Here is a 12156-nt window from a genome sequence, read left to right on the forward strand (position 1 = left end):
AAGTTTCAAAGGCTGCCTTTATGGCCAAAAGTTCTTTTTCCCAAATAGTGTAATTTCTCTCTGGTGCAGTCAATTGACGGGAATAAAAGGCACAAGGATGGAGATGATCTCCCACTGGTTGTAGGAGTACAGCCCCAATCGCCACATCGGAGACGTCCGCCTGCACGACAAAAGGGGTTTCAGGATCTGGATGCTGAAGGATTGGCTGGGACGTGAATAATTTCTTTAGTTGCTGGAAACCTTTCTCTGCTTGATCTGTCCAGCGGAAAGGCTGTTTCCCACGGATGCAGCTGGTGATTGGGTCAGACCAGCGGGCAAAGTCTGGAATGAACTTGCGGTAGTAGTTCGCGAACCCCAAGAATCGTTGCACCTCTTTCTTGTTGGTTGGCGCCCGCCATTCCAATACTGCTGTGACCTTTGCCGGGTCCATGGTGAGCCCTAGTGGCGAGACACGATATCCCAGGAAATCTACCTCTTGTAGATCAAAAGCGCATTTTTCCAACTTGGCATAAAGTCCGTGGTCCCGCAATCGTTGTAACACCATTCTGACGTGATTCTCATGTTCTGATTGTGATCTAGAAAACACCAAAAAATCGTCCAGGTAGATAATCAGGAACCGATCTAGATAATCCTGAAAGATATCGTTGACAAAATGCTGGAACGTTGCGGGAGCTCCACATAAACCGAAATTCATAACCAGGGTTTCGAATAAACCGAATTTTGTCTGGAAGGCAGTCTTCCACTCGTCCCCTTCCCTGATGCGAACTAGATTATAAGCTCCTCGAAGATCCAGTTTGGTGTAAACTTTAGCCCCTCGAAGCCGGTCTAAGAGGTCTGAGATCAAAGGCAGGGGATACCGGTTTCGTTTAGTGATATTGTTCAATGCTCTATAGTCCACCACCAAGCGTAGGTCCCCTGACTTCTTTTTCACAAACATCATTGGGGAAGCGGCTGGGGATTGAGAGGGTCTGATAAACCCCTTGCGGAGGTTTGTCTCTAAGAACTCCCTGAGAGCTTCTTGCTCTGGTTCAGTCAGGGAGTAGAGGTGTCCTCGCGGAATCGGGGCCCCCTCCACCAAGTCAATGGCACAGTCATAAGGTCTATGTGGGGGTAGTCTCTCGGCTTCTTTTTCATTGAATACATCCCAATATTCTGAGTACTTCTTGGGCAAGGTGATGATGGGTTCAGCGTCTGTGGCATGGCATACCTTGGCTACAAGGCAATGGTTTTGGCAATATTTTGAAGCAAACTGCAGTTCTCTGTTGGACCAGGAGATGCTTGGGTCGTGGAGTGTCAGCCATGGAATTCCCAAAATCACAGGGAAGTGGGGAACCTCGGTAACAAAGAAGGAAATCTCTTCCATGTGTTCCCTTATCCACATTCTGGTGGGTTCCGACCACTGGCTTACTGGACCTGTCTTGAGGGGGCGGCCATCGATGGCTTGCACCACACGGGCGTTCTTGAAGTCGTGATATTGTAATCCCAGAGAGTCGGCATACTCTCTGTCAATGAAGTTGTTTGTGGCTCCTGAGTCTATCATGGCATGGACCATGACGGGTCCTTTTTTTACTGACCACAAGGTGACCACTAGAAGAAATAGGACCCCGGTTGGCGGCTCTTGAGTGGGTTTTTTGACCGGGTTGGCGAGCCTCTCTACGCCCGGTCGCTGGCTTCCCCCGCCGGCTGTGCGCCAGCCGCCTCAGACGTCTTCGTCTCCGTGGAGGACGCCGCCGCCAGACGAGCGGCGGGCTTCCCTTTGGCTGGACACTCTCTGGCAAAGTGGCCCCCGTTTCCGCAGTACCAACAGAGATTTAGGCGTTGGCGACGGGCCTTCTCGGCGGCATCTAATCTGGGACGCACATTGCCCAACTGCATCGGCACCTCCTCGCTTCCTCTGGGGTATGGGGCTGGTGGCGGGGGTCTCCACACTGGGCGCGGCTGGACGCCGGTGGGAGCGGGAGGTCTCGCTCCGGTCCTACCGCTCTGGCCTCGGATCCATTGTCTTCTGTTGGCAATCATGACTTCAGCTCGTAAACATTGATCAATGAGTGCTTCAAGAGAGTGTGGAGGATCCACCTTGGAGATTTCCTCCAACATCTCGATGTTGAGACCCTCCCGAAATTGTCCTCTGAGGGCTATATCGTTCCATCCGGTGTTATGGGCCAGCACTCGGAACTCGGCTATGTACTGGGACATGGGTCTGTCCCCTTGGGAGAGGCGCCGGAGTTTGTGGCCGGCTGCCTCCAAATTGTCCTCAATCCCCCAAGTCGCCTTAATGTGATCCAAGAATTGTTGCGCTGATCTTAGATGTGGGGAGTCTTGGTCGAACAGTGCCGTCGCCCAGTTGGCCGCTGGCCCGTCTAGGAGACTGTAGATCCACGCCACCTTGATGTCTTCTTGGGGAAACTCGGCATTACGGGCCTCTAGATAAGCCTGGCATTGGCGACGGAAAACATGAACCTTAGAAGCTTCTCCAGTAAACTTGGTTGGCAGCGCCAGGGCCGGGAGACGGATTCCGCGTTCCTTCAATCCCCTTATTTCTCCCTCCTGCACATTGAGCTTATCACGGATGCGGTCCACTTCATCCTTGTCGATGGTGTAACTGAGTGGTTGGGCCCCCGGTCCGGCTCCGGTAGACATTCTGGCCTAGGTTAATTGGTGCTTAGGGTGGCGGAGTCAAACTGTCACGACCCAGGCTGCAGAGCACCAATAACCATACACAGAGGCCAGAATCTATCTAATATCTTTATTAAGGAAATATATAAAGTTAATAAAAACAAGTATAGGAAATAGTCCAGAAGTAGACCTTTCAGGAAAGGTCAAAATTAGTCCAAAAAAGCAATGTCCAATATGAAATATTAAGGTCCAAAGTTGTAATCCAATAACCGAAACACTCACTTGCCAAGCAAGTGAGGGGAGATGACAAGGTCCTTTAGTCCATGAACTTGAGCAAGGCTAGGAAATAACTTGATTCTTGGCACACAAAGCTTGATTCAAGGCAACAAGGAAACGAGGAGCAAGAACAAGATCCGTGGTAATTACTTGGCGAGGTCCGGAAAACAAGGCAAGATCCGGGGAGAAAACAAGGCTGAGAACGAAGGCTTGGAACAGGAACAAAGGCTTGAAAGCAGGAGTAGCTGTCCACACACGCTGCTCCGGTAGCTGACGAATTGACTCCGCAAGATTCCTTCGGGAGCAAGGAACCTAAATAGGCCTCGTTTTCCCACCAGAGAACACTTCTCTGGGGAATCAGAAACGAAAGTCAATCTCTGTGTCCAGATGTATGACTCCCTAAAATTTCTCATGGCAGCAGGCTTAATCATCTGAATGCTTTGCTGCAATTCTCAAACTCCTGCGATTAGCTTGTTGCACTCCTTTTTGCTGGAGATAATAATTACGGCGCGAAAAAGGGGGAGAACTCGACTCAGGGCTTGTTTGGCAGATTTCTGGAAGACAAGCCTCCTGCAGGTGCAAAGGCTCAATTTCTGGCTGGGATAGTTCCTTTTCTGGCTGAAATGGTGGAAAACCCAAGTTTTCCTCTTCATCATTCACAACAGCACTAGGAACGGGACTACATGGCCCATGAGTCATCACAACTGCAGACTCAGCCAGAGAAGTCAGCCATCGCAGAGCACTTGATGAACCAACCTGGACACAGCATATTATCTGGGATCACAGAAATGCTCGACCACTCCAACAACTATCATGTCAGACTACACAGAGAAACCACTGAAATCCATAAGCAAGTGCACAATTTCAGCCGAAAGGAGGAAACCATGAAAATGAACAAAATCTAGCTACCAGTATTAAAAAAAAAACCAACAACTCTAAAATCTGGACAGCAAATAAAGAACAAAACTCTGAAAACCGGAGAATTCCAGACATGAAACAATCAGAGCCAATTAACACCTCCCAACAAAGGATTCCTCCAGATAGCTTTCCCCTTAGTGTCCTTTAGTCTGCAAGTGACTAAAGGTGTTTAACAACTAGCTATCATGGGTTTTTAACAATATGTGGTTTGGGTTTTATTTGTTGTAAGCCGCCTTGGGTCGAATTGGAGAAAGGTGGGGTAAAAATGTCTGAAATAAATAAATATTGTCTGTTTTTAATGGATTTTTAAATGATTTAAATTCTTTACCCTTTTTATTGCATTATAAATAACATTTCCCTAGGTCTTCTTATGCATTTTACTATATATTTGTTTTGACTTTTATAAGTTGTAATAAGCCTCAGTATTGATGAAAATGCAAGATAAGTGATAATGATAATGATGATCTTCTTGGAAGCAAGCAGATGCTGAACACTGAAACAGGGAGGTGACTCTGACACTTAAAAAACACAGAATAAACAGCCGAAGCTTTAAAAATTGTCATACATCAAAAGGGCATTTGAAAGCAGTAGATTCTGAGGCAAAGTACAATTAAGCACTGGAAGATCCAAAGTTATGTACGTAGTAAGCATAGTCCTTTGGAACTTTGTGATGTACAAAGGGGACACAAGAAATTGCTCACAAAGCAATTGAGTGAAACTGAACTATGCAGCCTGAGAACTGCTGACCTTCCAGATGTTTTAGACTACAACTCCTGTAATCTCTTACCTTTGAGTATACTTGGCTTCTGTGAACAAAACATCTGGAGGGCCAAAGGTTCCTAATAACTACGGCCGGTTTAGATAACACTACGTAACATGATTTTTGTTCCTGGGTTGTAAATATCATTCCTAATTGGTTCTATCATAAAAACATGCAAAAAGTTTATTAAACTGCAAAAACTTGGTTTTTATGGGACATCCTGCAGCACATTTTGCTATAGTTTTTCAATGAATATCTCATAGAGTCTCAACCTATTCAACATAGTTTGTGGCAGTCACAAAAATGAAATTTCTGGAGTATAACAATTACTTTCAAAGTACAATTAAACAGGAAATAACACTTTCAGACCAGGAACAGTTTTTTTCAAATTTTGTTACATAATATAATTATTCTTCAACAAAAATGAAAGAGAGGTTCATAACTATTTTCTTTCTATGTTGCAGCCATTAATGCTTTGATCCTGTCCTATGGCTCATACACAGCAATGATACACTCTGATAGATCATCAACTTCCAATTCTTCTTCTATAGCACTGAAATTTCACTCCTCTGCCCAGTTCTGTATTTCTAGCAGACTGTATTTGTTTTGATGTGTCACCATTATATGCTGTGTTTAAAAGTTTCAGAATCATAGTCAGAGAATCACAGTGTAAGTGGGCCTTGTGGGCTCTTGTATCAATGCAGGATCTCCAACTAAGGCATCACCAGCGGGGAGTTGTCCAGCCTCTTTATGAAAGCATTCAGACAAGGGGATTCTACCAAATCTCAAGGAGCCCCAATGGTGCAGCGGGTTAAACTGCAGAGCTGCTGAACTTGCTGACCGAAAAGTTGTCGGTTCTAATTCGGGGAGCGGGGTGAGCTCCCGCTGTTAGCCCCATCTTCTGCCAACCTAGCAGTTCAAAAACATACAAATGTGAGTAGATCAATAGGTACTGCTCCGGTGGGAAGGTACTGGCACTCCATGCAGTCATGTTGGCCACATGACCTTGGAGGCATCTATGGATAATGATCTTTGGCTTAGAAATGGAGATGAACACAAACCCCCAGAGTCGGACACGACTAGACTTAATGTCAGGGGAAAACCTATACCTTTATCTTTACCACATCTCAAAGCAAATGATAACATCGCTGAATCACTCTTATTATTCAAAGGTTTCTTCAAGTGTTCAATTGAAATCTACCCTCCTGTAACTTCAAACCATTCGAGAGCAAAGAATGTGCCTCCCTCTCCTCTCTATGATGGCTCTTGGGCATTTTGCCATCAGTACTGAACATCAGTGCACATCTCCTTGGTTATTCTCTTGCCTCAAATGTAACTGAAACCCTCCTTTTTCCTTTTCTTTGCTTGCTTAATCAGCCTAGGTTCATGTGTAACATCGGCCCTCCAGATGTTTTGGAGTTCAACTCCCACAATCCCTACCGGCTGCTAGGAATTGTGGGAGTTGAAGTCCAAAATATCTGGAGGGCTGAAGTTTGCCCATACTTGATGAATAAGGAAACTTATTCTTTTAAATATCCTTGACTTGATACTCAATGCTTCTCTTTCTTTCAAGTAGGGTACAATTTTGGGAGAAAGACAGCATCCAAACTCAAATAAAGAAATAAGGTTTAGTGTCTACTGGCAAGAGCTGGAGCCACTTTGCTTCTTCCTTTAGTAAAGGTAAAGGTTTTCCCCTGACATTAAGTCTAGTTGTGTCCGACTGTGGGGGTTGGTGCTCATCTCCATCTCTAAGCAGAAGAGCCGGCATTGTCCATAGATGTCTCCAAGGTCATGTGGCCGGCATGACTGCATGGAGCACCGTTACCTTCCCTCCTGAGAGGTACCTATTGATTTACTCACATTTGCATGTTTTCGAACTGCTAAGTTGGCAGAAGCTGGGGTTAACAGCGGGAGCTCCCCCCATTCCCCGATTCAAATCACCGACCTTTTGGCCAGCAAATTCAGCAGTTCAGCGATTTAATTTGCTGCGCCATCGGGGGCTCCCTTTACAGCTGTGGAAAAATAGGGCCTTTTCTCTATGTCCCATTAGTAGAAACTGTTATTCTTGTCCTGGTTTTATCTTTCCTAGAGTATTGCAATCTTTGTTTCCACTATTCCATCATCTGATTTTTGTCCCTTCACCTCTACTGAGGACTCTCAATATATCAAAATCAATAATCTCTCATGGTTTTAATCTTATCTCCACTTGAACCCCCATGCTAGCTATTAATGAGATGCTCCTTGCTACTTTCAAAGCCTTACATGGCCTTGCCACTACTTTATCTCTCCTCTCAACATATCTCCCCATATCCTTGCCAATGACCTTCACTCCTTCAGCTCCACCAAGACAAAGGTCTTCTCTGTCATTAACAGACTCAGCTGTTTCTTCCTTGCTGTCCATTACACTATGTAACAAAATTTGGGGGAAAAAATCTGTTCCTGGTTTGAAAGTGTTATTTCCTGTTTAATTGTGTGGCCACATGACCTTGGAGGTGTCTGCGGACAACGCCGGCTCTTCGGCTTAGAAATGGAGATGAGCACCAACCCCCAGAGTCAGACATGACTGGACTTAACGTCAGGGGAAACCTTTACCTTACTTTACTTACTTTGAAAGTAGTTGTTACACTCCAGAAACTTTGTTTTTGTGGTTGCCGTGAACTATGTTGAATTGGTTCAGGCTCTATGAGATATCCATTGAAAAACTATAGTAAATGTGCTGCAGGATGTCCCACAGAAACAAAGTTTTTGCAGTTTAATAAACTTTTTCCATGTTTTTATGACAGAACCAATTAGGAAATGACAGTTATAACCCAGGAACAAAAATTGTACCATGCAGTGTTATAGTAGAACTACAAACTTGAAACATCTGTTTGATGACAACTCTCACACCGGATACAAATCCCTCTTCAAAATATACATTTTGTGTGAAAGTTCCTGATTTTCTTGCTCTACCTTGACTAAGTCTATAGCTAAACCTAAGCAAGTGCAACTAACATCTGCACATTTTTGAGTGTGATTTTAAAAGATTATACAATTAAAGAAGAAACATGCAAATATACAGGCAATCCACAAGTTACAAACAAGGTAAGTTCTGTAGGTTTGTTTTTATGTTGATTTTGTCTGTAAGTTGGTACAAGGTACATTTTTCAAGTATAACTTCAGCCCATTGCATAGACTTGTTAGTTTTGGATAGCACAGGGAAAGATTAACACCCCTGTGGTTGTTTTGCTGTCTTTGCCCCTGTTCAGAAGATTTCACATCCCTTTCCGTCTCTGTGAGAATTTGATTTTGAAACATTTGGCTTGTTGTGGAAGTAAGGTTTGGTGAAAAAGCTTCAGTGGAAAGACAACTGGGGGAAATTGATGAATGACATCATTGATCATTCCAAACTTAGTTTCCTGGCTTTAATAACTTTTTTGGTTTAACAAGTCTACCCATTTTGAATCATATTTGTAACAGAGAATATTAGAGTGGGGTTAACAAAATACAGAAGAGGGAAGCCTTCCACTACCCCAAAATGGAAAATTCTTTCCCCTACATTTTTCCATTTTCTTTTGAACCTTTATAACTCTACTAGCAATATGTCCCACACGAACTATAAAAAATCCCTCGGCATTTGATTTCTGGTTTCATTCTCTAGAATTCTGTGCCGAGGCAAGCCAAGGCATGTCTCATTCCTCTTACAGCAAATGTTGACTACTGTTCCAAATACGATGTTTAAAAGTAAATAATACAGAACTCTTTCCACTATAAGTAGGAAATAGTGCAAACCAATGATGGTATTTCTACCCAGTCCCATAAGATGGAAGAAGGTTCTTATGTAAAGTGGACACTGATGAAAGTCCCCATCCCCACTATTTAGGGGGTGATTATCATTTCTAATTTTTTTTTCTAAATTTCACATTTTTGAAACTATTTTTTTAATGCTTGTCTTTCACGCCAATCCCATATTCTGCCAGCATGAGAATAGAGAGAAGTGCCGCTCTTCCTGAATCCTGGTGTAGCAGCCTATAATTGTCTCCTGATTCTTTGAACTACCAGGCAGAAATAATAATAATAATAATAATAATAATAATAATAATAATAATAATGTTAAAAAACAAAGTATGGATTGTCAATGTTGCCAGCCGACAGCAGTATCGACGAGAAGCAACTGGAAAAGCTTACACGATACGAGGATTTAAAGATCGAACTGCAAAAACTCTGGCACAAGCCAGTAAAGGTGGTCCCAGTGGTGATTGGCACACTGGTTGCAGTGCCTAAAGACCTTGGCTAGCACTTAAAAACAATTGCCGCTGACAAAATTACCATCTGCCAGCTGCAAAAGGCCACCCTACTTGGATCTGCATGCATTATTCACCTGTACATCACACAGTCCTAGACACTTGGGAAGTGTCCTATGTGAGATCCAATACAAAAGCCAGCAAAGTGATTTTGTTTCTGTGTACTAATATTGTTGTGTATCAAATAATAATAATAATAATAATAATTTTATTTCTTACCCACCTCTCCTCGTGACTCGAGATGTGTTACAGAATAATTTAAACAAAAAAACATTGTAAAAATACCCCAAATACACATATTAAAACGTATTTCTATAAAACATACATATTAAAATGCATTTCTGCTTTTCAATTTCTACTTTTCAAGTCATCTATCCTCAAAAAGGGGCAATATGGCAGCTATTCCTGTTCTTTAGCCTTCTTGAAATAATGGTACTTACCCTGGATGTGCCCAAAACGTTGTCATTCTCATCTGTCACTGTGACTCCATTAATGAGTTCCCTAATACAGACAAAGACATATGACCTCTGAAATTATGACTGATAATCTGGATTCTGGAAAGCCTACAATTCCCCATAACACAAACATGCTGCCTCTCTATTGCACATGGTTCCCCAAACAAGTCACCGGAGAGGCAATCCCCTAATTAGACAATTGGTCAATGAGAGTACAGTACCCACCAAACAATCTGTTGCTACATCATAGGAACAAATATATTTCATATGAATCCATATTATAGACTCTTTGACTCATGGCAATTGCCAATCTCTGTGGTCTCAACTCTCCCGTGTCATTTTGTTGTTTATTCATCCAATCGCTTCCGACTCTTCGTGAAACACCAGAGCTTCCTGTTGGCCTTCACCACCCCCAGCTCCTTCAAGATCGAGTCAGTCACTTCAAGGATAACACCCATCCATATTGCCCTTGAATAGATAGGGCAAGAGTATACAACCCCGCCATACTCCTTTCTCAATCTTGAACCTGTCAGTTGTTTCGTGTTCTGCTCCTACCATTGCTACTTAGCCGTTATACAGATTCCTCAGGAGACAGACAAGGTTACTTGGTATCCTCATACAACTAAAGGCTTGCCCCAATTTATTGAACCACACAGTCAAACGCTTTAGAATAGTCAATAAAACAGAAATAGATGTTTTTCGGAAACTCCCTGCCTTCCTCCATTTTCCAGCGGATATTGGCAATTTGGTCTCTCATTACTCTGCCTTTTCTAAGCCCAGCTTTTACACCTGGTAATTCTTGCTCCATGCTCTACCTTGCAGGATCTTGAGCATTACCTTACTGGCATGTGAAATAAATGCCACTGTATGAAAGTTTGAGAATTCTTTAGCATTTCCCTTTTTTTTTTGGTATGGGAATATAAGTTGATTTTTTCCCAATGATGGCCATTCTTGTGTTTTCCATATTTGCTGGCATATGGCATGCATCACCCTGACAGCATCATCTTTCAAGATTTTAAACAGTGGGACCCGATAATCTCCTGCTGCCTTGTTATTAGCAATGCTTCTTAAGGCCCATTCAACCTCACTCCTCAGAATGTCTGGTTCTAATTCATTTACCACACCGTCAAAGCTCTCCTCAATATTATTATCCTTCCTATACAGATCTTCTGCATATTCTCACCAACTACTTTTGATCTCTTCTGCTTCTGTTAGGCCATGCCATCTTTGTTTTTGATCATACCCATTTTTGCCTGAAATTTACCTCCGATATTTCTAATCCCCTGGAAGAGGTCTCACCCTTCCCATGTCATAAACTTATGAAAAAATATTGAGCTGGACTAAAGCACCCAAAGTGCTGAAATCTCCAATTGTACAATACCAGTGCTCAGAAAGATTACTTTTCTGGCCACTCTGTCTGGGGAATTCTGGAATTTATAATTCAAAAAAAATACCTTCCCAAGTTCTGTACATGTATCCCCAGTTCTAAACTGCAGCAGAAAGATCTAACATAGTATTATGATTTCATGAATAAAATTATTGTTATACATGCCATTCCAGTAAGATTCTGATGACTAATATTCATAGTGTTTCAAAAAATATATGGGATAGTCATTTGACGATGGTGAAAGGAAGAGATACAAAAAACATGAAGGCTGGATAGTAGTTCATAAGATAGCTTCAATTCTCCAAAAATAAAAGTAAACTGTGACTTGATGGAGGTGTAGAATAGTTTTGGGATATATTTGCTATTCTGGGAGTTGTAGTTCCAAATGTAGTTTTCTGAGTTTTAACACAACACAATAAGTGAATATTGTTGCCATCAGTTCCCAATAGTCATTATCTACTGTGTACAAGCTCAGTCTCCATCTTGTACCAAACTGATATCAAGTTCTAGTAAAACAAACAAATCAACAAAGAAACCCAGAAGCCATCTGCAGAGCAAATCCTCAAAGTATTCCATGGTATAATTTGTAGTTTTTGTGACTCCAGTTATTCAGCCTCTTAGATCGCCTAAGCTTACTGCTTATTTTTTATTACAGCCTCAAGGTGCCTTTATTCACAAGAGAATTAATTGAAAGAAAGGTCACTTGGCAATATGTGATTTAAATATAGGAATTCAATTAAATTCTTTCCGGCCACAGTGCTCTGTCAGCATAAAGAATATTATCTTGCTGAAGTATTGCCCGTAAATTGACAGAGCAGGCAAAAGAGTGTGATGATGCTGCCACTTAGTGGCTTTTTCTGAGAATAACATGTAAATCACCAAAGAATCGAAGCATGTATAGAGAACACTGAATAATAGTTTTTGAATGCAAAAACTAATATATATATATATATATTTTGGTTGAAAGAGAAGCTCACTGATGCATTTGCAATATCACAGTTTTTTTGTGTCAGGAGCGATTTGAGAAACTGCAAGTCACTTCTGGTGTGAGAGAATTGGCCGTCTGCAAAGATGTTGCCCAGGGGACAACCGGATGTTTGATGTTTTACCAATCTTGTGGGAGGCTTCTCTCATGTCCCCAAATGGGGAACTGGAGCTGACAGAGAGAGCTCATCCTCACTTTCCTCGGATTCAAACCAGCAACCTTCAGGTCAGCAACCCAACCTTCAAGTCAGCAGTCCTGCCGGCATAAGGGTTTGACCCACTGTCCCACTGGGGGCTCCTCATATAACAGGTGAATCACCCTCTCAAGAATAAAAGGTCCGGGTATATATTATTCCCTTAGTTCCATTTTTTAAAATTATGTTTGTATAGAACAGCAATTCAGCAACAGAGTTCACATAAAAAACTCTTTAATCAACATCAGACTGATAAAAGTTTATGCATCAGAAGGAATATGGA

The 12156-nt window shown here is 42.3% G+C and overlaps 2 protein-coding genes across 3 annotated transcripts in view; one reads left to right on the forward strand and one right to left on the reverse strand.

The window, feature by feature from the left end:
* arl3 (ADP ribosylation factor like GTPase 3) overlaps positions 1-12156 on the forward strand; it is a 131929-nt gene that overhangs the window by 33206 nt on the left and 86567 nt on the right. The window lies entirely within an intron of this gene.
* sfxn2 (sideroflexin 2) overlaps positions 1-12156 on the reverse strand; it is a 53903-nt gene that overhangs the window by 20360 nt on the left and 21387 nt on the right. For both annotated transcript variants that reach the window (XM_003218479.4, XM_062976315.1), the window contains one exon: positions 9294-9354. In XM_003218479.4, the coding sequence (XP_003218527.2) occupies positions 9294-9354 (61 nt within the window). The remainder of the gene's footprint in view (positions 1-9293; positions 9355-12156) is intronic.

The sequence above is a fragment of the Anolis carolinensis genome, chromosome 3, assembly GCF_035594765.1.
Source record: "Anolis carolinensis isolate JA03-04 chromosome 3, rAnoCar3.1.pri, whole genome shotgun sequence".
Taxonomy (NCBI): domain Eukaryota; kingdom Metazoa; phylum Chordata; class Lepidosauria; order Squamata; family Dactyloidae; genus Anolis; species Anolis carolinensis.